The sequence below is a fragment of the Caretta caretta genome, chromosome 14, assembly GCF_965140235.1.
Source record: "Caretta caretta isolate rCarCar2 chromosome 14, rCarCar1.hap1, whole genome shotgun sequence".
In the NCBI taxonomy this organism is placed as follows: Eukaryota; Metazoa; Chordata; order Testudines; family Cheloniidae; genus Caretta; species Caretta caretta.
This window is the reverse complement of record NC_134219.1, coordinates 16,663,893-16,677,691: the sequence shown is the minus strand read 5'-3', so window position 1 is coordinate 16,677,691 and position 13,799 is coordinate 16,663,893. Positions and strand designations below refer to the sequence as shown.

Below are 13,799 nucleotides of genomic sequence, written 5' to 3'. Positions count from 1 at the left end.
CCATTTGTACACCTGGCCCAATGCCATACGGAAAGATACCTTCCCCCCTACCCCTTATTTTGGGATATGGGTCCTGTTTGTTACCTATCTTGTTGGAGTGAAAATAAATCTGAGCTCTGTATGATCCGGACTGGCTGGCAAACAATTAGGCTTTTCTTTCCCTTCTTTGGGATCCTAATTGCATAATTTTCAGCTGAATAAACGTGAACAGCAGCTGCTGTCTATGGTTCCTCTGTCATGGCTGAACATTCTAAATCTGGCTTCGTTACTCTCGCTTTAGATCCAAAATTAGTGGCAACCAAAAAAATGGTGTCACTGTATGAAATGGGTAGAATCAGCACTTGGTGGCTGCTCAGGCTGCCTTTCCCACAAGCTTTTGTCTGTTTAGATTGCATGCCTGCACTGGTGCTGGAAGTCTCGGCATGCTTCAGCTGGCCTGTGGATGTGACGAGTGTGTTCTTTACAGCTATTGCTATCTACCACAACCTATGCAATGTGGGCCATGGACATGAATGCTGTCTAGGTTTTCATAAGGCTGCCCATCCCTCTGGTATCCGACCACCAAAGAATGCTATGCAGTTTGATTTTATAAAGATTATTGTAACATTTCTGATTTTTTTTTAGCCTATTTTTCCAAAATGTTTCTAAAGAAACTGCTGTTGGACTAGATTGGTGGTTTCCCCCTCTACAGTTAAAACATATAAACTCAATGGACCCTGCAAAATTAAATGTTTAATACCTTGGATTGGGGTGACACTACTTCTCCCAGCTCTTGGCCCACCATGAGTCATCATAGCCAGGCCCTAGAATGGAGAATAAAGGGATTTTCTAGCAGGCTGACTGGGATTCTGTGCAAATGCCAAGAGGCATTGCATTTTGGAGCAATCAACCCACAACCCCTTGCTGGCGAAATCTGAAAGCAATAACCCCTGAGATGCTGCTGCTCCAAGAAACTTTATTGCTTATTACACCACAGCAATCCCAGGGAGGAAACCATCCAAGCTGGGACTTCCGGGTGCTTAGGTTTGCAATGAAATCACAGTGCCCACCATATAACAGCCAAGGCCTCCTGTTTTGGAAAAGCTAGATCTTTATTGTCTCATTTTAAGGATAAACTCTGTCTCCATGGAGCTTTTGGTAGATATATTTTTCTTTAAAAAAAAATTGGTTAATTATAACAAATGTTGGCCCTAGAAGTTTAGAGTTTACGGTGGAGCCAGTTCTCATTTCCCCACCGGCCCCAGGGGCTTGGTGCCCACTGTATCTGCTGGTGCTGAGGCAGTGCTCGGTCTCCGTGGCACTCTGCTCATGGGGGAAAGGGTAGCAGCGCTCTTGTGCCTTCAGTGTATTGTTGAGCTGTGGGAAGGGAGCAGACTGGCTTTGTCCTGTGGGGAACCAAGCAGCAGAAATGCAGAAGGCCTATACTGCGGAGAGCCTGGGTTTGGCGAATCACCTGGCTTCAGCTGCGGAGTCCCTTGCAAAGACAGGCCCATCTGGAAGCAGAGAAGAGAAGAAGCCCAGCACTTGGGGGTGGTGGGAGAAATATCCTTGCAGCTGCTAAGATGACCTGGAAAGAGCTGTGCCCGTATTCGGGTACCATCACCTGCCACCCACGGCTCAGGAGTCCCCTCTCACTAGGGATCGCTGTGTCCCATAGAGCTTCCTGACTCGGGGGGTGGGAAGGGGGCAGGCCAGGCTGTGAGTGTCCCTCCCCCGCCCTCAAACTTACTAACCAAACCTCTTAGCAGTTGGCCCTTCGTGCCTGTGATCAGGCAGGAAAAGAACTGTGCTGGGAGTGGGACTTGGGAGGTTGGGCAGAGCAAGGGGAACAAGAGACCCCTGTGAACTATTCCAGAGGAGGAGAGGCTGCCACATGGTGGCGGGCTGGAGAAGACACTGAGTGGCAGGAGGTGTAAGCGTTCCCTGCAGTGGTCCTTGCCTGTCCTCCCGCACTGCACCCCAGGGATGCTCATGGTCAAAACCCTTTTTGAAGTGGTTTATTTGTCAGGCTGGCAGGTGGCTCAGGAGCCACTGATAATGCTGCAGAGTTGGTTGTGCACCTGGCCCTGCACTGGCTCGCATGCCAGTGGCTCGCCATCCACCGTCATGAGCCCGGTGGAAGCGAAGGGCTCAAGCCGGAAGGCCCTCACGGGGACATAGTGAAGGTGGGGACAGTTCAGGTCCAGGTGGGTCCCCTTCTCCATTGCTAGGAAGATTCTGAGCAGCCCCAGCCGGGAGACCCCAGCTTTCAGGTAGAAGAGGTGCATGGAGCCGTCATGAAGCTTGGCCGTGGGGGCCATGGTGAAGTCAGCGCCCACGTGCGACTGGTAGATGGCGAAAATGGAGATAAACTCCTCCTCAGGCACAGTGGTCCAGTGCTTTGGGACTGGCTGGTCGAAGGGGACCAGGAGAGGGTCCTCTGGCCAGGACCTCTTGTGAGGGGGCTCTGGCGCCCCTGGTGCAGGCTGAGGGAGGATATGGAGGGGGTGACCATTGCTGCATGGCACATGGTGGCTATTCTGCTCTGAAGGGCTGCCAGGGGCTGAGGAGACAGAGGATGACGTCTCCATGGGCAGGTAGGAGAGGCGGCCCTTGTAGACCTTCAGCCCAGCCAGCTGCTGGATGGTGCCCACAGTGAAGCGGGCGTTGCCCAGTTGGCGGTACTTCTCGCTGGCGATGTCCACGTCAGAGATGAAGCCCCAGCCGAAGCTGAGGAAGGAGAAGAGGCGCTTGCCGGAGGCCGTGCTCAGGGAGACCAGGTCCATGGGGGCATACAGGCCTTTGCAGAGGAAATAGGTGCAATTGGTCAGTAGCTCCTTCCTGAAGGCCTGCGTGTTGCTGTAACAGAGACAAAAGCAGGCAGATCTGTTGAGCTGGGACCCTCACCTTGTCCGAGGCACACTCCAGTGGTCGGAGTGGGGGAGGGACTCTCGGGACCCCCCCAGGGGCCTGCTGGGAGACTCCAGACAAGTCCCTGCAGCTCCAGGGTGCCCCCTTTGGCTGAGGAAGACACTGCAATTGCAAAATGTCTCTAAGTATTATTGGAATGTGACTAGAGCCACTGGGAGTTTCAAAGATCCCCACCTGCTTGGAATCAACATGATCCTGTCTACCACCAGAAGAAAAGTCTCCTAGAAACTCCACGGGAGGGGTTTAAAACCTAGCTCCCTGGGCTTGTGCCCGTTTTCTCAGACTCAGCTAGTGCTTCCACCTGTCCTTTTCCTGTCCAACCAGCCTGGAATCACCCCTCTTGGGCTGACCAGCTGACAATGCTTCACAAACAGAAGCATCACTGACCCCCATTTGCTCCCCTGCTATGCTCTCCTTGGAGAAGCCTTTCTCCGTAGGCTGCACCCCGCTTTGTTCGAAGCTCCAGCAGCGGGAGGGGGAGGCAGAATAACCTAGAGGGGCAATTGGCCAGGCACAGGGTTTGCTTGGTGCCTTTGTTTGCAAGGCCCTGCAGCCCAGCCTGGCAGAGGCACGGCCCTAGATAACCAGATGCAAGAGGCGCACTGCTGTTGTCAGACTGTCAGGAGCGATCTGCCAGCACGAGAGTGAGGCAGCCAAGCTCAGGGGCATGGCAGACAAGAAGCCCCATGGGACACCGGCACGTGTAACCTCGGTTGTCATTGACTCTGTCCAGGCCACTGGTTTCGTCTGGCTCGGGGAACCGAAGGGCCTGTCCCCCAATGACAGCGACTGGGAGCGAACCATTGGTATGGACAGATTTGGAGTGGCAGCCGCCCTGCCTAGAACAGCAGAGCTCTGCCTAACAGCTCTCGTTCTGGCTCTGCCTGAGCCAGACTGCCCTCGCGCCATGGCCAGGACGTGCCCTGGCCACTGGAGAACAAGGTCACCTGTCTCAGGGGACTCGGCTATTTACACACGCACCACGGTAGCAGCTGGGCAATGGGGGCCGGGCAAGGTCTCATCATTTTAGGTATCCTTTGCTCCCCTCCACCATGGCCCAAATCCACGTCGTTAGGGGCCCAATGGCCACTCTCTGAAACCCCGGGGTGGCTCAGCCAGGAGCTAGCTGACTGCCAGGGGGCAGAGGGTTTGCAGCTCCTGGGAGATGGAATCAGCTCAGAGCCAGCAGATGGAGCAAGTTGCATCCGCCCTCATTTCTGCTGGGAACCCCCTTCCACTAACTCCTGACTGGGCCGAGCCAGCCGAAGCTCAGAGCAGCTTTGCACAGGAAGCCAGCCCAGGCGGCAGCAGAGAAAAGGCAGATGGGGAGTGTCCCACCTTCTCTTGCTGGTGGAGGAGGGAGCATGGCTAGGGAGAGGGGCAGGGTCTCACTCTGGGAATGCAAGTGATTCCCTGTGGGTCTTTTGGGCGTATCAGCTCCTGGCTCCTGCTGCAGGCTGTTCTGCCTCCAGGCGCAGCAGCTGCGGGGGCATGGCGGATGCTGTAGATCCCAGGCAGGGCTCTGGGGGACCGGGAGAGGGGGGCCGTACACGCCGCTGGTGAACACCGGGCGGGAGGGGCTGAGCTCTTTAGAAGCTCAGGTCTTAAGTGTTACAATGGCGGGTGCTGGGCACCTCGGCAAATCTGGCCTTTATGCAGGTGTCTAGCGTGGAGCTGGGCCATGAATGGCGCCCCAGGGGCACAGGTTGCTGCAGGAAAGCGGCTGGCTAGGAAGTGGTTTATGTTGAAGTGAGAGCAAAACTTCCATTTTTTAAAATGTATTTGAATGGGTTTTGACCATTTTTAAAACCACCATTATTGAAATGGCAACGGCCACACTTGCTTTGGGCTTTTTGTTCAAAGGGGGCTAGTGATTGGCCCAACCCAACCTGTTACAAAACTTCTGCCCAGTCTGATCTCGGCCCTGGAACGGACTGTGATTGCGGCACGCTCCCCGCAGCTGTTGCCGCCACACACACAGCTTAGCGTTGTTCTTGAAGGAAGGCAGAACTTGCCCCTGGGCTAGTGAGCAGAACTTGGCCCAAACCCCTCTGTACTCTCTGTGCTGCTTCTGCTGCATGCCCAGCTCAGCCTGCTCTGGGCAGCAGCTCCCCGGTGCGTCTCACCCAGTGACGCCAAGCACTTGGCAGGGCATAGGCAAATATCACCTCCAGTCTACTAGGGGAAACTGAGGCAGAGTGGTTAAAGTAACTTGTCCAGGATTCTGCACTGGGAACGCAACTCTTCTGCCTCCCCGAGCAGGGGCTGGAAGGAAAGTCCAGATGGGGAAACAGAGAGAGCAGGGCCCAGGGTTAAGGAGGGTGCAGGGAAGGGGGTTGGATCTGTCGCCACACTAGGGCGAGTCTCCTCTGCGCAGTCAGCTAAACACAGTGCCAGTCTGGGAATTGCTCGGTGCTGGGGGGAGAGCCATTCCCAGGGGACTTTCGGAGGTAGCATGAGGCTCGGCTGGCTTTATTGCTTGTCTTCCTGAGCCCATGCACCCCCCCCTGACTGGAGGGAGCAGAGGGGGGCAGGGGCAGAAGGGTCTATAACCACTAGATCACACTGCTCTCCAGAACCTATAATTGAAGCCGGGATTCCTGAGCCCAAGCACCCCCTCTGACTGGAGGGAGGGGGGCCCATGTGTTCTCAGGAGCACCTATCTACTTTGCTCAAAGCTTCAGAGACCAGTGAGCTGGGGCCGGGCAATGTCTGGGAGCAGTCAGATGGCTGAGCATTGTGGCTGTGAAATCAAAGCCGCCCGTTTGTGCCCCCACCCGGAGCACTGTGCAGCGGGAGCTGGGATTAGCCTCGCAGCAGCAGGGCCGAGCCAACCGCGCAGGAGCAAAGGCCAGCGCTGAGACTGGCAATTTCATCACGAGATGAGAAATGTGAGCCAAGGGCTTCCAGTTAAACTGCCTCTGCGTGCCCCTCCCCCTGCCCTTCTCTGTGCCCCAGCTATGCCAGGAGCCGGAGCTACTCCACCCCACCACGCCCTGTTTTGCTGTGTGGCCTAGGTAGAGTGCAGACTCTCGGGGGCTTGTCGGACTCTCCCTGTGCATGTGAGTAGCGCCGAGCCCAGCAGGAACAATAATCCCAAGCTCTCTTACCCCACTTTTCATCCATAGCTCTCCACACACTTTTCAAAGGAGAAGCATTATCCCCGTTTTACAGATGGGTAAACTGAGGCACGGGGCAGTGAAGTGACTTGCCCAAGGTCACCCAGCAGGCCGGTGGCAGAGCCAGGCATAGGACCCAGGTCTGTTGAGTCCTGTGGTCCATCCATGTGGCCACGCTGCTTCAAAGGCCCCCTGCTCTGAATGGGGACCTCCCTCTAGCTGCTACTGAAATGCAAATAATTAGGAGTAGCAGGGAGGCTGAAGCATGCAGCCATTCTGTGATGCTGTTAGCAGAGCAGGAAGGGCTGGGTGACTTTGTGCGGGGGGAGAGGGGAGGGGGGTTTGGATGGTAACATCTCTGCATCCGGAGCAAGCCCTGTCTGTGCTCTCCTTGCACGTGGGGACAAAAATAGCGATCACACCCTATGAGGGAGACATCAGCTGCTGCGTAGCTCTTGGTCATGGCTCTAACCTGGCTTTTCTGTCCACGCATGCCCCAGGAATGCCCAGCTGGGCCACCTGCCTGCGAAGATGGCAATTGCTGCAGGGGGCCTTAGCTTTGCACTCTGCTTTTCGCAGGGGCAGGGCTCAACTCTGCCCTCTCGCTCACCTACACAACCTCACTGGGCAGAATTCAGCTCTCACTAGCTGCCTTAGCCAGGCTCCAGCAGCCCAGGTCTGCTAGGAATGGTGCCAGCCATGTGGCAGATAGCACCGGAGACTGGGACGTGGGGGTAGCTCTTGCCACTGGACAGTCCCTGTGGTTAGACAGGCTGCCCTTGGTGTGGGGGAGTCCTTTGCAGTCATTCATTTGAACTAGTTTCCTGTCGACTGAAGTCAGCGTCAATGGTGTAAGGTGGTTTACAAGGTCTCGGGTGAACCTGACTGCCCCTGGCAAGCCAGTCAGTGCCCCTCTGTCAGCGGGCTTCCCTGCCAGGGGCCTGCTCCACCTCTCCACTGTGTGCCCCTTCCCCAAGGAGCCAGTGGTGACAGCTCAGTGAGCAGGTCCTGGGCCGGCGGCTGGCTGAACCCTCTGTGCTCTCTGTGGCTGAGAAGCCCTTACCCGGCGTAGTGGTTGATGGAAGCGGACAGGGCATTCCCAGAGCCCCCAGGCAGGGTGCAGAGAGGCTTCTTGATGGCGGCCTGCCAGTCCTCACGCTCCATCAGGCCGTTCACCACCTGCAGGGACAGAGCCACACAGCTGGCAGCTTCCCAGAGAGCGCAGCCCTATCCTTTCCCTGGCTGCTCTGGGGGAAGGGGAAGGGAATGGATCAGAGGGAGCCAGTACGGTCCCAAGGTCTCTGCTCTGGGGGGGGGCAATGCAGCCCCCTGCTCCGGCTGCTCATGCCGCCCCCTGCGCCCCCCCCCCCACAGGCCAGGGAAGCCTGAGGAGGTTTTGGGTGCCACCTCCTCTCCTTTGGTGCCTCTGGAAGCTGCCCAGCTTGGCTCCAGGGCACAAGCAGCAGACCCAGGAGCTATTTGTCCCTGGTGTCTTTTCTCCTTCTTAGCCTTTGACAGTGTTGGGGAGGGCAGCGTGAGAGCGTGCCCCAGCCAGGCCCAGTGACCATCCAGCCCACATCCCGCTGCTGCTCCTCCGTCCTGCCCTGCCGCTCCACCTGCTGTTCCAGCCATTTGCCCCACATGCGCACACACCTCGCCCCATGACCTGCAGCTCCCTCTTCTTCCAGGCCTATCCTTCCCTCCCGCCCCCCCAGCTCTGCCGCCGCTTCAGTCCTGACCTACTTCCCTGCCCCATTCCAGGCCTGGAGCTCCCAGGGCTGCCTGTGCTGTTTGGGATGGAGGCTGCTGCCCAGAGACTCACCCCCCTTGGGATCTGAGCCGCCACCCATGCTCGGCTCTCTCTTCTCCACCTATGCTCCCACTTCAAACTCTGGGGAGGCGCAGCACCAAGCTCTGCACCGCCAGCCTCTGCAGGGGGGCAGTGGCTGGAGACACCCACACTCCCTTTGCCCAACTGCCACAGTGTAAAGGAAGGCCAGGCCTGAGGGACTGGCTCGTCTCCTAGTTGCCAGCAAAACAGCTGCCTGGCTTCCTGGCTGTCTCCTCACCTCATAAAGCAGGCCATCCCCAGCCAGGACAGCCACGGCATCCCACTGGGATAAGTCTCCAGCCCGCACCAGCTCACGGGCATGATTCGGCCTCTCTGGGGAGAGAAATACAGAGCTGCTGGCAGTGGGGGTGGCATGGCCTCACGTAAGCATGGGCTGCCAGGAATCGCCATGGTTGCCTCTCCCTGCACAACCCTTGCAGACAGGAGGGCCCAGCCTTCCTGGGTGCGAGAGGAATCAGCCACAGGATGTCCCTTGGGCTTCCCAACCCAGGCTCCCAGAATCGGATCCAGTTGGCAAGAGCCTAGCCCGGCCCGGGAGCAGGAGAGAGACCCACCAAGACAAGAGAAGGAGTTCTCATGGCCAAGGGCACACGAACCATTGCTCCTAAGCGATGGTTCCCTGTAGGCCCCCAGGAAGGCTTCATGGGTGCATGGGAGAAGGACACTCCCAGCAGCTCCCCCTGCCCAGCTCGCCTCCTTCCGCTGCCACCCTTCCGTTCTCCTTGCCGCAAGGTGGGATTGCAAAGCCAGAGGGGAAGGTGCCCCCTTCTCCTGCTTCTTGCCCCCTTCTGTCCATTTGAATACTATGCATCCATTGATCAAATTTAAATGAGTTGCACTTTATTTGCATATTACAAGGCAGGACTGGTTGAGAGGCTCCCAGCTGGAGAGTTCCTAATGTTACCTGGAAGCCATGGTGGGCAGAGAGGTAGAAATGAAGGGCTATCAGCTACTATCCCAGGCTGCACAGCCAGCCATGCAGGGAGAGCTCAACCAGACAGCAGTCCCCTACCCAGCGAAATGCCTTCCCCTAAGCCTGGCAGCGAGGGGCTCCTAGGAGGCAGCCTGGGCGAGGCAGAACCCGCTGGGCCCTGCAGCGGGAGCAGACTTACCGGTCACAAAGAGGGTGAAGGCTACGTCGGCCTCGGCCAGCATCGGCTGCACTAGGGAGTGGAACAGCTGCAGCGCGTGCCCTGTTCCGCTCTGGGGGTTCAGCAGCACCAGGATGTGGCAGGGCCGCGGCAAGAGCCCCCACGTCACCCCTGAACAGAGATGAGAGAGGAGAGACTCAGCGTCGGCGGTGCCTCTCCTGAGCTTGCTGCGTTGGCCGAACCCGGCACAGCTCCCCTGGCCAGGCTGGGAATGGGCCGGATGGGACCTGAGGAAGCTTCCTCACCCTGAGTTTTCAGGAACCTGACACAGCTGTCCCCAGCCTGGGGGGGAGCCCCGTGCCCTAGCGGCTCAGCCCGACTAACAAGCTGGCTGCTTGGTACTGGCAGCTGAAAGGCTGCTCTGACCTGACGCCCAGTTCCACAGACCCCCAGCAAAGCCTTTTCTCCTCCCTCACGGCTGGCCCCAGTCCCTCCTCAGCCGGCATAGGGGGGCAGTCAGCCCCCATGCAGTCCTGAGCCAGCCAGTCAGTGCCAGGTGGTTCAAATCTAGTCAAACAAAATGAGGAGGGAGGGGCTTGTGTTACTGCTGGGAGAGTTGGCTGGCTGGGCTCTGCTTGGGGGGGTTATTTGTTTTCTGCTGGCTGGTTTCCTTCTCTTATCTCCCTGTAGGACGCTGAGGCAGATGGAGTCTAGGCCCATCCCCAGAGGGAAGAGATCCCTCCACAGAGCCCAGCTGGCTCCCCATCCCTAGGCTTATGCAGTGGAGCACGTACAGCTCATCCCCCAGGGTCAGAACCTCTGGGCCATGGGCAGGTGAGTCATGAACGGGGATTTACCATTGTGGTGGATTGAGGGTAATGGTTGTGGGGCAGGTGGGGGGAGGGCTGGGACTAATTGAGGTGTGTATGTTACTGTGAACGTCCCATACCTCGCAGGAGCTTGGGAAAGGTAGCCACCTCCCCACAGCACTAGCCCCAGCCAGTGGCATGGTCAGAACATTGATGGCTTGCGGGGGGGTGTTTAGGTGCCATGTGATGGGCGCCCTCGCTAACCTGTCTGTGCTGCGTGGGGACTGCCGGAGGGGAGGAGCCACGCATCAGACACTGTGAAACTGCTGGTAAAAGTTTTTATTGTGTAAAGAAAACAAGTCTGAATGAAACTTGATTTGGGATGGAGTTCCTGTGTCTTTGCGAAGCGGGGGGAGGGGTGCAGGGCATGGCAGGGACCAGCTGAGTATCACTGGAGCCGCTCTGGGGCCTGCGAGGAAGTGGTTTGATAGACGGTGCTCTGAGCAGTCAGCGATTGGTGGGCAGCACGGCTGGGGGACGGTGCTAGGGGCATTGGTTGAACTGGTGCAGCCACGATGCCGGCTTTGCTCCTCTAGGCGAGGGGTGCAGACTGGCAGAGTTAGGAGACCGGCTGGGGACTAGTGCACTTGTACCGGCAGGTGGAGTGTCTGAACTATTAAAAGCTCTTGTGGGTGAGAGCATCTTACAAGTACGGCAGAGGCCCAAAGCAGTGGACCAGATCACGCCTGCTCTAGTGTAGACAAGGCTCAGCAGCAGAGTTGCCATGGTCACTGAGGGCCAGGGAGAATAGGGTCCCTTGCTGCGTTTTTGATTTATTTAATTTCATATGGACGCAAAAGGGTGGCCTGGAAGACAGCCTTCCCACACAGATCCCTGGGTGACCACCCTTACACCAGCAATTCTGCCTTCCCCATTTCAGAACCCCAGCTCGTTCCCTTTGGTTGGAGTTACAGAGCGAGGGTGTGCCCGGCTATTTTATCAGTGGTAGGACTGAGAGCAGCATTGTCCTCTTCCCCCAACCTGGAGTGATGCTAGGCAGAGGGAAGTAATGTGCAATGCTGGCTGAGCCATCTCCATGATGCTGCAGGCATTTTAGGGTTGTCTTTGATCCCCTGCAGTTCCCCTCTTCCAGGTGAGCAGCATGCGTTGCCATGGCCAGAGAAGAAAACACTCCTAAAACCCTGGAGCTGCTGAATGCGGCCTTCCTGCTATGCGTTCACTCTCTCTCTCTCTCACAAACACACACTTTTCTGCACATCCTGCAAGAGCCACAATTGGACACTAGACCAATGTTCACAACTCCTTGTGTTCCCTGGGGCTCAGGAGACAGGTTGCAAATCAAAAGCTGCAGCCAGGTCAGCACTAGACACCCAAGTTCTTCTTCCCTCCCCTCGGCCTGTGGCCAGGAACAGCTCCCACCTGCTGCACACTTGGCAAGCAGAAGAGGAAGGAAGGCGGGAGAGTGAGAAGGCTTTTGTTTGCTTAAAGCTTGCTGGGGGCCGCTCTGGGCCTAGTGAGCTCAGTAGCCATAGGGAAGAGAGCAGCGATGAAAGCTGCCATTTGTATGCATCCCCAGCAATTTCCCAGTCTTGTTCCCAATGGAATAGGTCTGGAGAGAGAGGGACCCATAGCAGATGCTTATCGTTCACCTTGTAGTTATTAGTCTCTCATGCTTCAGTTCCATGAGCTAAGGCCCCACCTACACTGTAATTACACCTGAGTGAGGAGATGCAATTTTATCGGACCATTGTCATCTGTCCTGCTCACCACACTGTTTCAGCATGGAGTCGGACCTTAAACGTGGCACTAACTAAGCTCAGCGAGTAGGATTGGCGTGACTTTACCTGGGGTCTCTCAGCGCATTACTGTCTCATAAGGCCCACACTTCAGGTGCTGTCCTCATTACAGATTGCAACAACGTCGTAAGCAGGTCAGGAGACAGCCACCCTGTCACTGTGGTCTGGAGGGCTCGTAAAGCCCTTACTAAACATAAATGACACTTGAAATGTGTCTGTGAAATCTGGGCAAGAAAAAGGTGTTAGAACATGGCAGGGTGGACACGAGGTGGACAGGAAAAGAGACTCAGGTGGAGAAGCCACGTTTCGGCCCTAGGTGATATCTAGGTCTCTGCCAGAGCTTAAACACAGTTATAACACAGATGGGCCACAGTCGTGTTTCACCAGAGACTGGGAATGTTTGTACAGAGTAGGCTGCCAGAGATGGATGAATGAACGGACCAAATGCAGCCTCTGTGGCTGCCTCTAAACAAAAGCATTGTTTGGGATATTTCACACCTGGGCATGACTGATGGAAACAAAGGGAGTGCTAGAGTAAACGGAACTGGGGTGGTTTTGCCACCTTCTGTCCTCGACCTGTAGGGAGCAGGCCTAAATACCATGTGGGATTAAGAGTTCCCAAGCCCGGTTCTCTAACGCTCCTGCTGTTGCTATCACAGGTGAGAGTTTACGCAAGGACATGAGTGTAATTCAGGCTTGTGGCTTGTCCTGGTCAAAGGCCACCAGGACAGTGGATGCACTGCTGACCCCCAGAACTCTCCAGCTCCTCCTAGCCCCATCCATACCAGGGGTGGTAATCATCGCTCTCCACTGCCTGTCCCGGCTACGAATATAAACAGTCTCTCTCCTAACAGACTGACAAACCAACCTAGGGTAGAGCCATTGCCCACCTGCCATGTAATCTGGCATAAGCCTTTGGCTGGCAATTTACAAAACATAAGCCCCTGTCCTCTCTTGAATGCGGAATCCGTGCCACTAACCACAGCATTGTGGAAAAGGGTGGTCATGCCCAGTTAAATGTGCCTGCTGTTGACCGAGTTTCCGAGCCATTGGGTGCTAGCCCTGTTTGAGCTGTACCTCAGACACGCTTTCTGAGTGTGAATTAGAGAGCATGAGACATGTACACGGTTCAGAAATAGCAGGCAATGTTAACAATTAAGACGAGCCAGGCTGTCGTTGCTGCCTTTGAATGCATCTGCCTCCAAAGGAAACTTTCAGCTACCCTGGCAAGGAACGAAATCCTCCCCTGAATTCCTCTCCCACAGCAGTTTTGGAGAAGTCTCGCACATTAACCTGCAGCCACTCTGCCCTCGCGCGGTCGGTCCCCAGGGAGGGGTGCTGCAGGGGAAGGAGGATGGAAGAGGAGAGGCTGTGAGTGTGTTGGGGACATTACACAACTCCTGGAAGGGTACAAGGAAGCTGGGGGACTTGCACTAATTTGATGCAAATCCTAGACAAATTGGAGGATTGGGCCAAAAGAAATCTGATGGGGTTCAACAAGGACAAGTGCAGAGTCCTGCACTTAGGACAGAAGAATCCAATGCACCGCTACAGACTAGGGACCGAATGCCTCGGCAGCAGTTCTGCAGAGAAGGACCTGGGGTTACAGTGGACGAGAAGCTGGATATGGGTCAACAAGTGTGCCCTTGTTGTCAAGAAGGCCAATGGCATTTTGGGGTGTATAAGTAGGGGCATTGCCAGCAGATCGAGGGACGTGATCATTCCCCTCTATTCAACATTGGTGAGGCCTCATCTGGAGTACTGTGTCCAGTTTTGGGCCCCACACTACAAGAAGGATGTGGAGACATTGGAGAGAGTCCAGCGAAGGGCAACAAAAATGATTAGGGGCCTGGAACACACGACTTATGAGGAGAGGCTGAGGGAACTGGGATTGTTTAGTCTACAGAAGAGAAGAATGAGGGGGGATTTGATAGCTGCTTTTAACTATCTGAAAGGTGGATCCAAAGAGGATGGATCTAGACTATTCCCAGTGATAGCAGATGACAGGACAAGGAGTAATGGTCTCCAGTTGCAGTGGGAGAGATTTAGGTTGGATATTAGGAAAAACTTTTTCACTAGGAGGGTGGTGAAACACTGGAATGCGTTACCTACGGAGGTGGTTGAATCCCCTTCCTTAGAAGTTTTTAAGGTCAGGCTTGACAAAGCCCTGGCTGGGATGATTTAGTTGGGATTGGTCCTGC

The 13,799-nt window shown here is 55.9% G+C and overlaps 1 protein-coding gene across 1 annotated transcript in view; it reads right to left on the bottom strand.

The window, feature by feature from the left end:
* Positions 1 to 1,070: 1,070 nt before the first annotated feature.
* The window catches only part of SPHK1 (sphingosine kinase 1), a 33,921-nt gene continuing 21,192 nt past the window's right edge, over positions 1,071 to 13,799 (bottom strand). Inside the window, exons 2-5 of the mRNA XM_048818194.2 lie at positions 8,994 to 9,143; positions 8,099 to 8,193; positions 7,093 to 7,208; positions 1,071 to 2,838 (exon numbers count right to left, since the gene is read on the bottom strand). Coding sequence (XP_048674151.2) covers positions 2,022 to 2,838; positions 7,093 to 7,208; positions 8,099 to 8,193; positions 8,994 to 9,143 — 1,178 coding nt within the window. The 3' untranslated portion in view covers positions 1,071 to 2,021. The remainder of the gene's footprint in view (positions 2,839 to 7,092; positions 7,209 to 8,098; positions 8,194 to 8,993; positions 9,144 to 13,799) is intronic.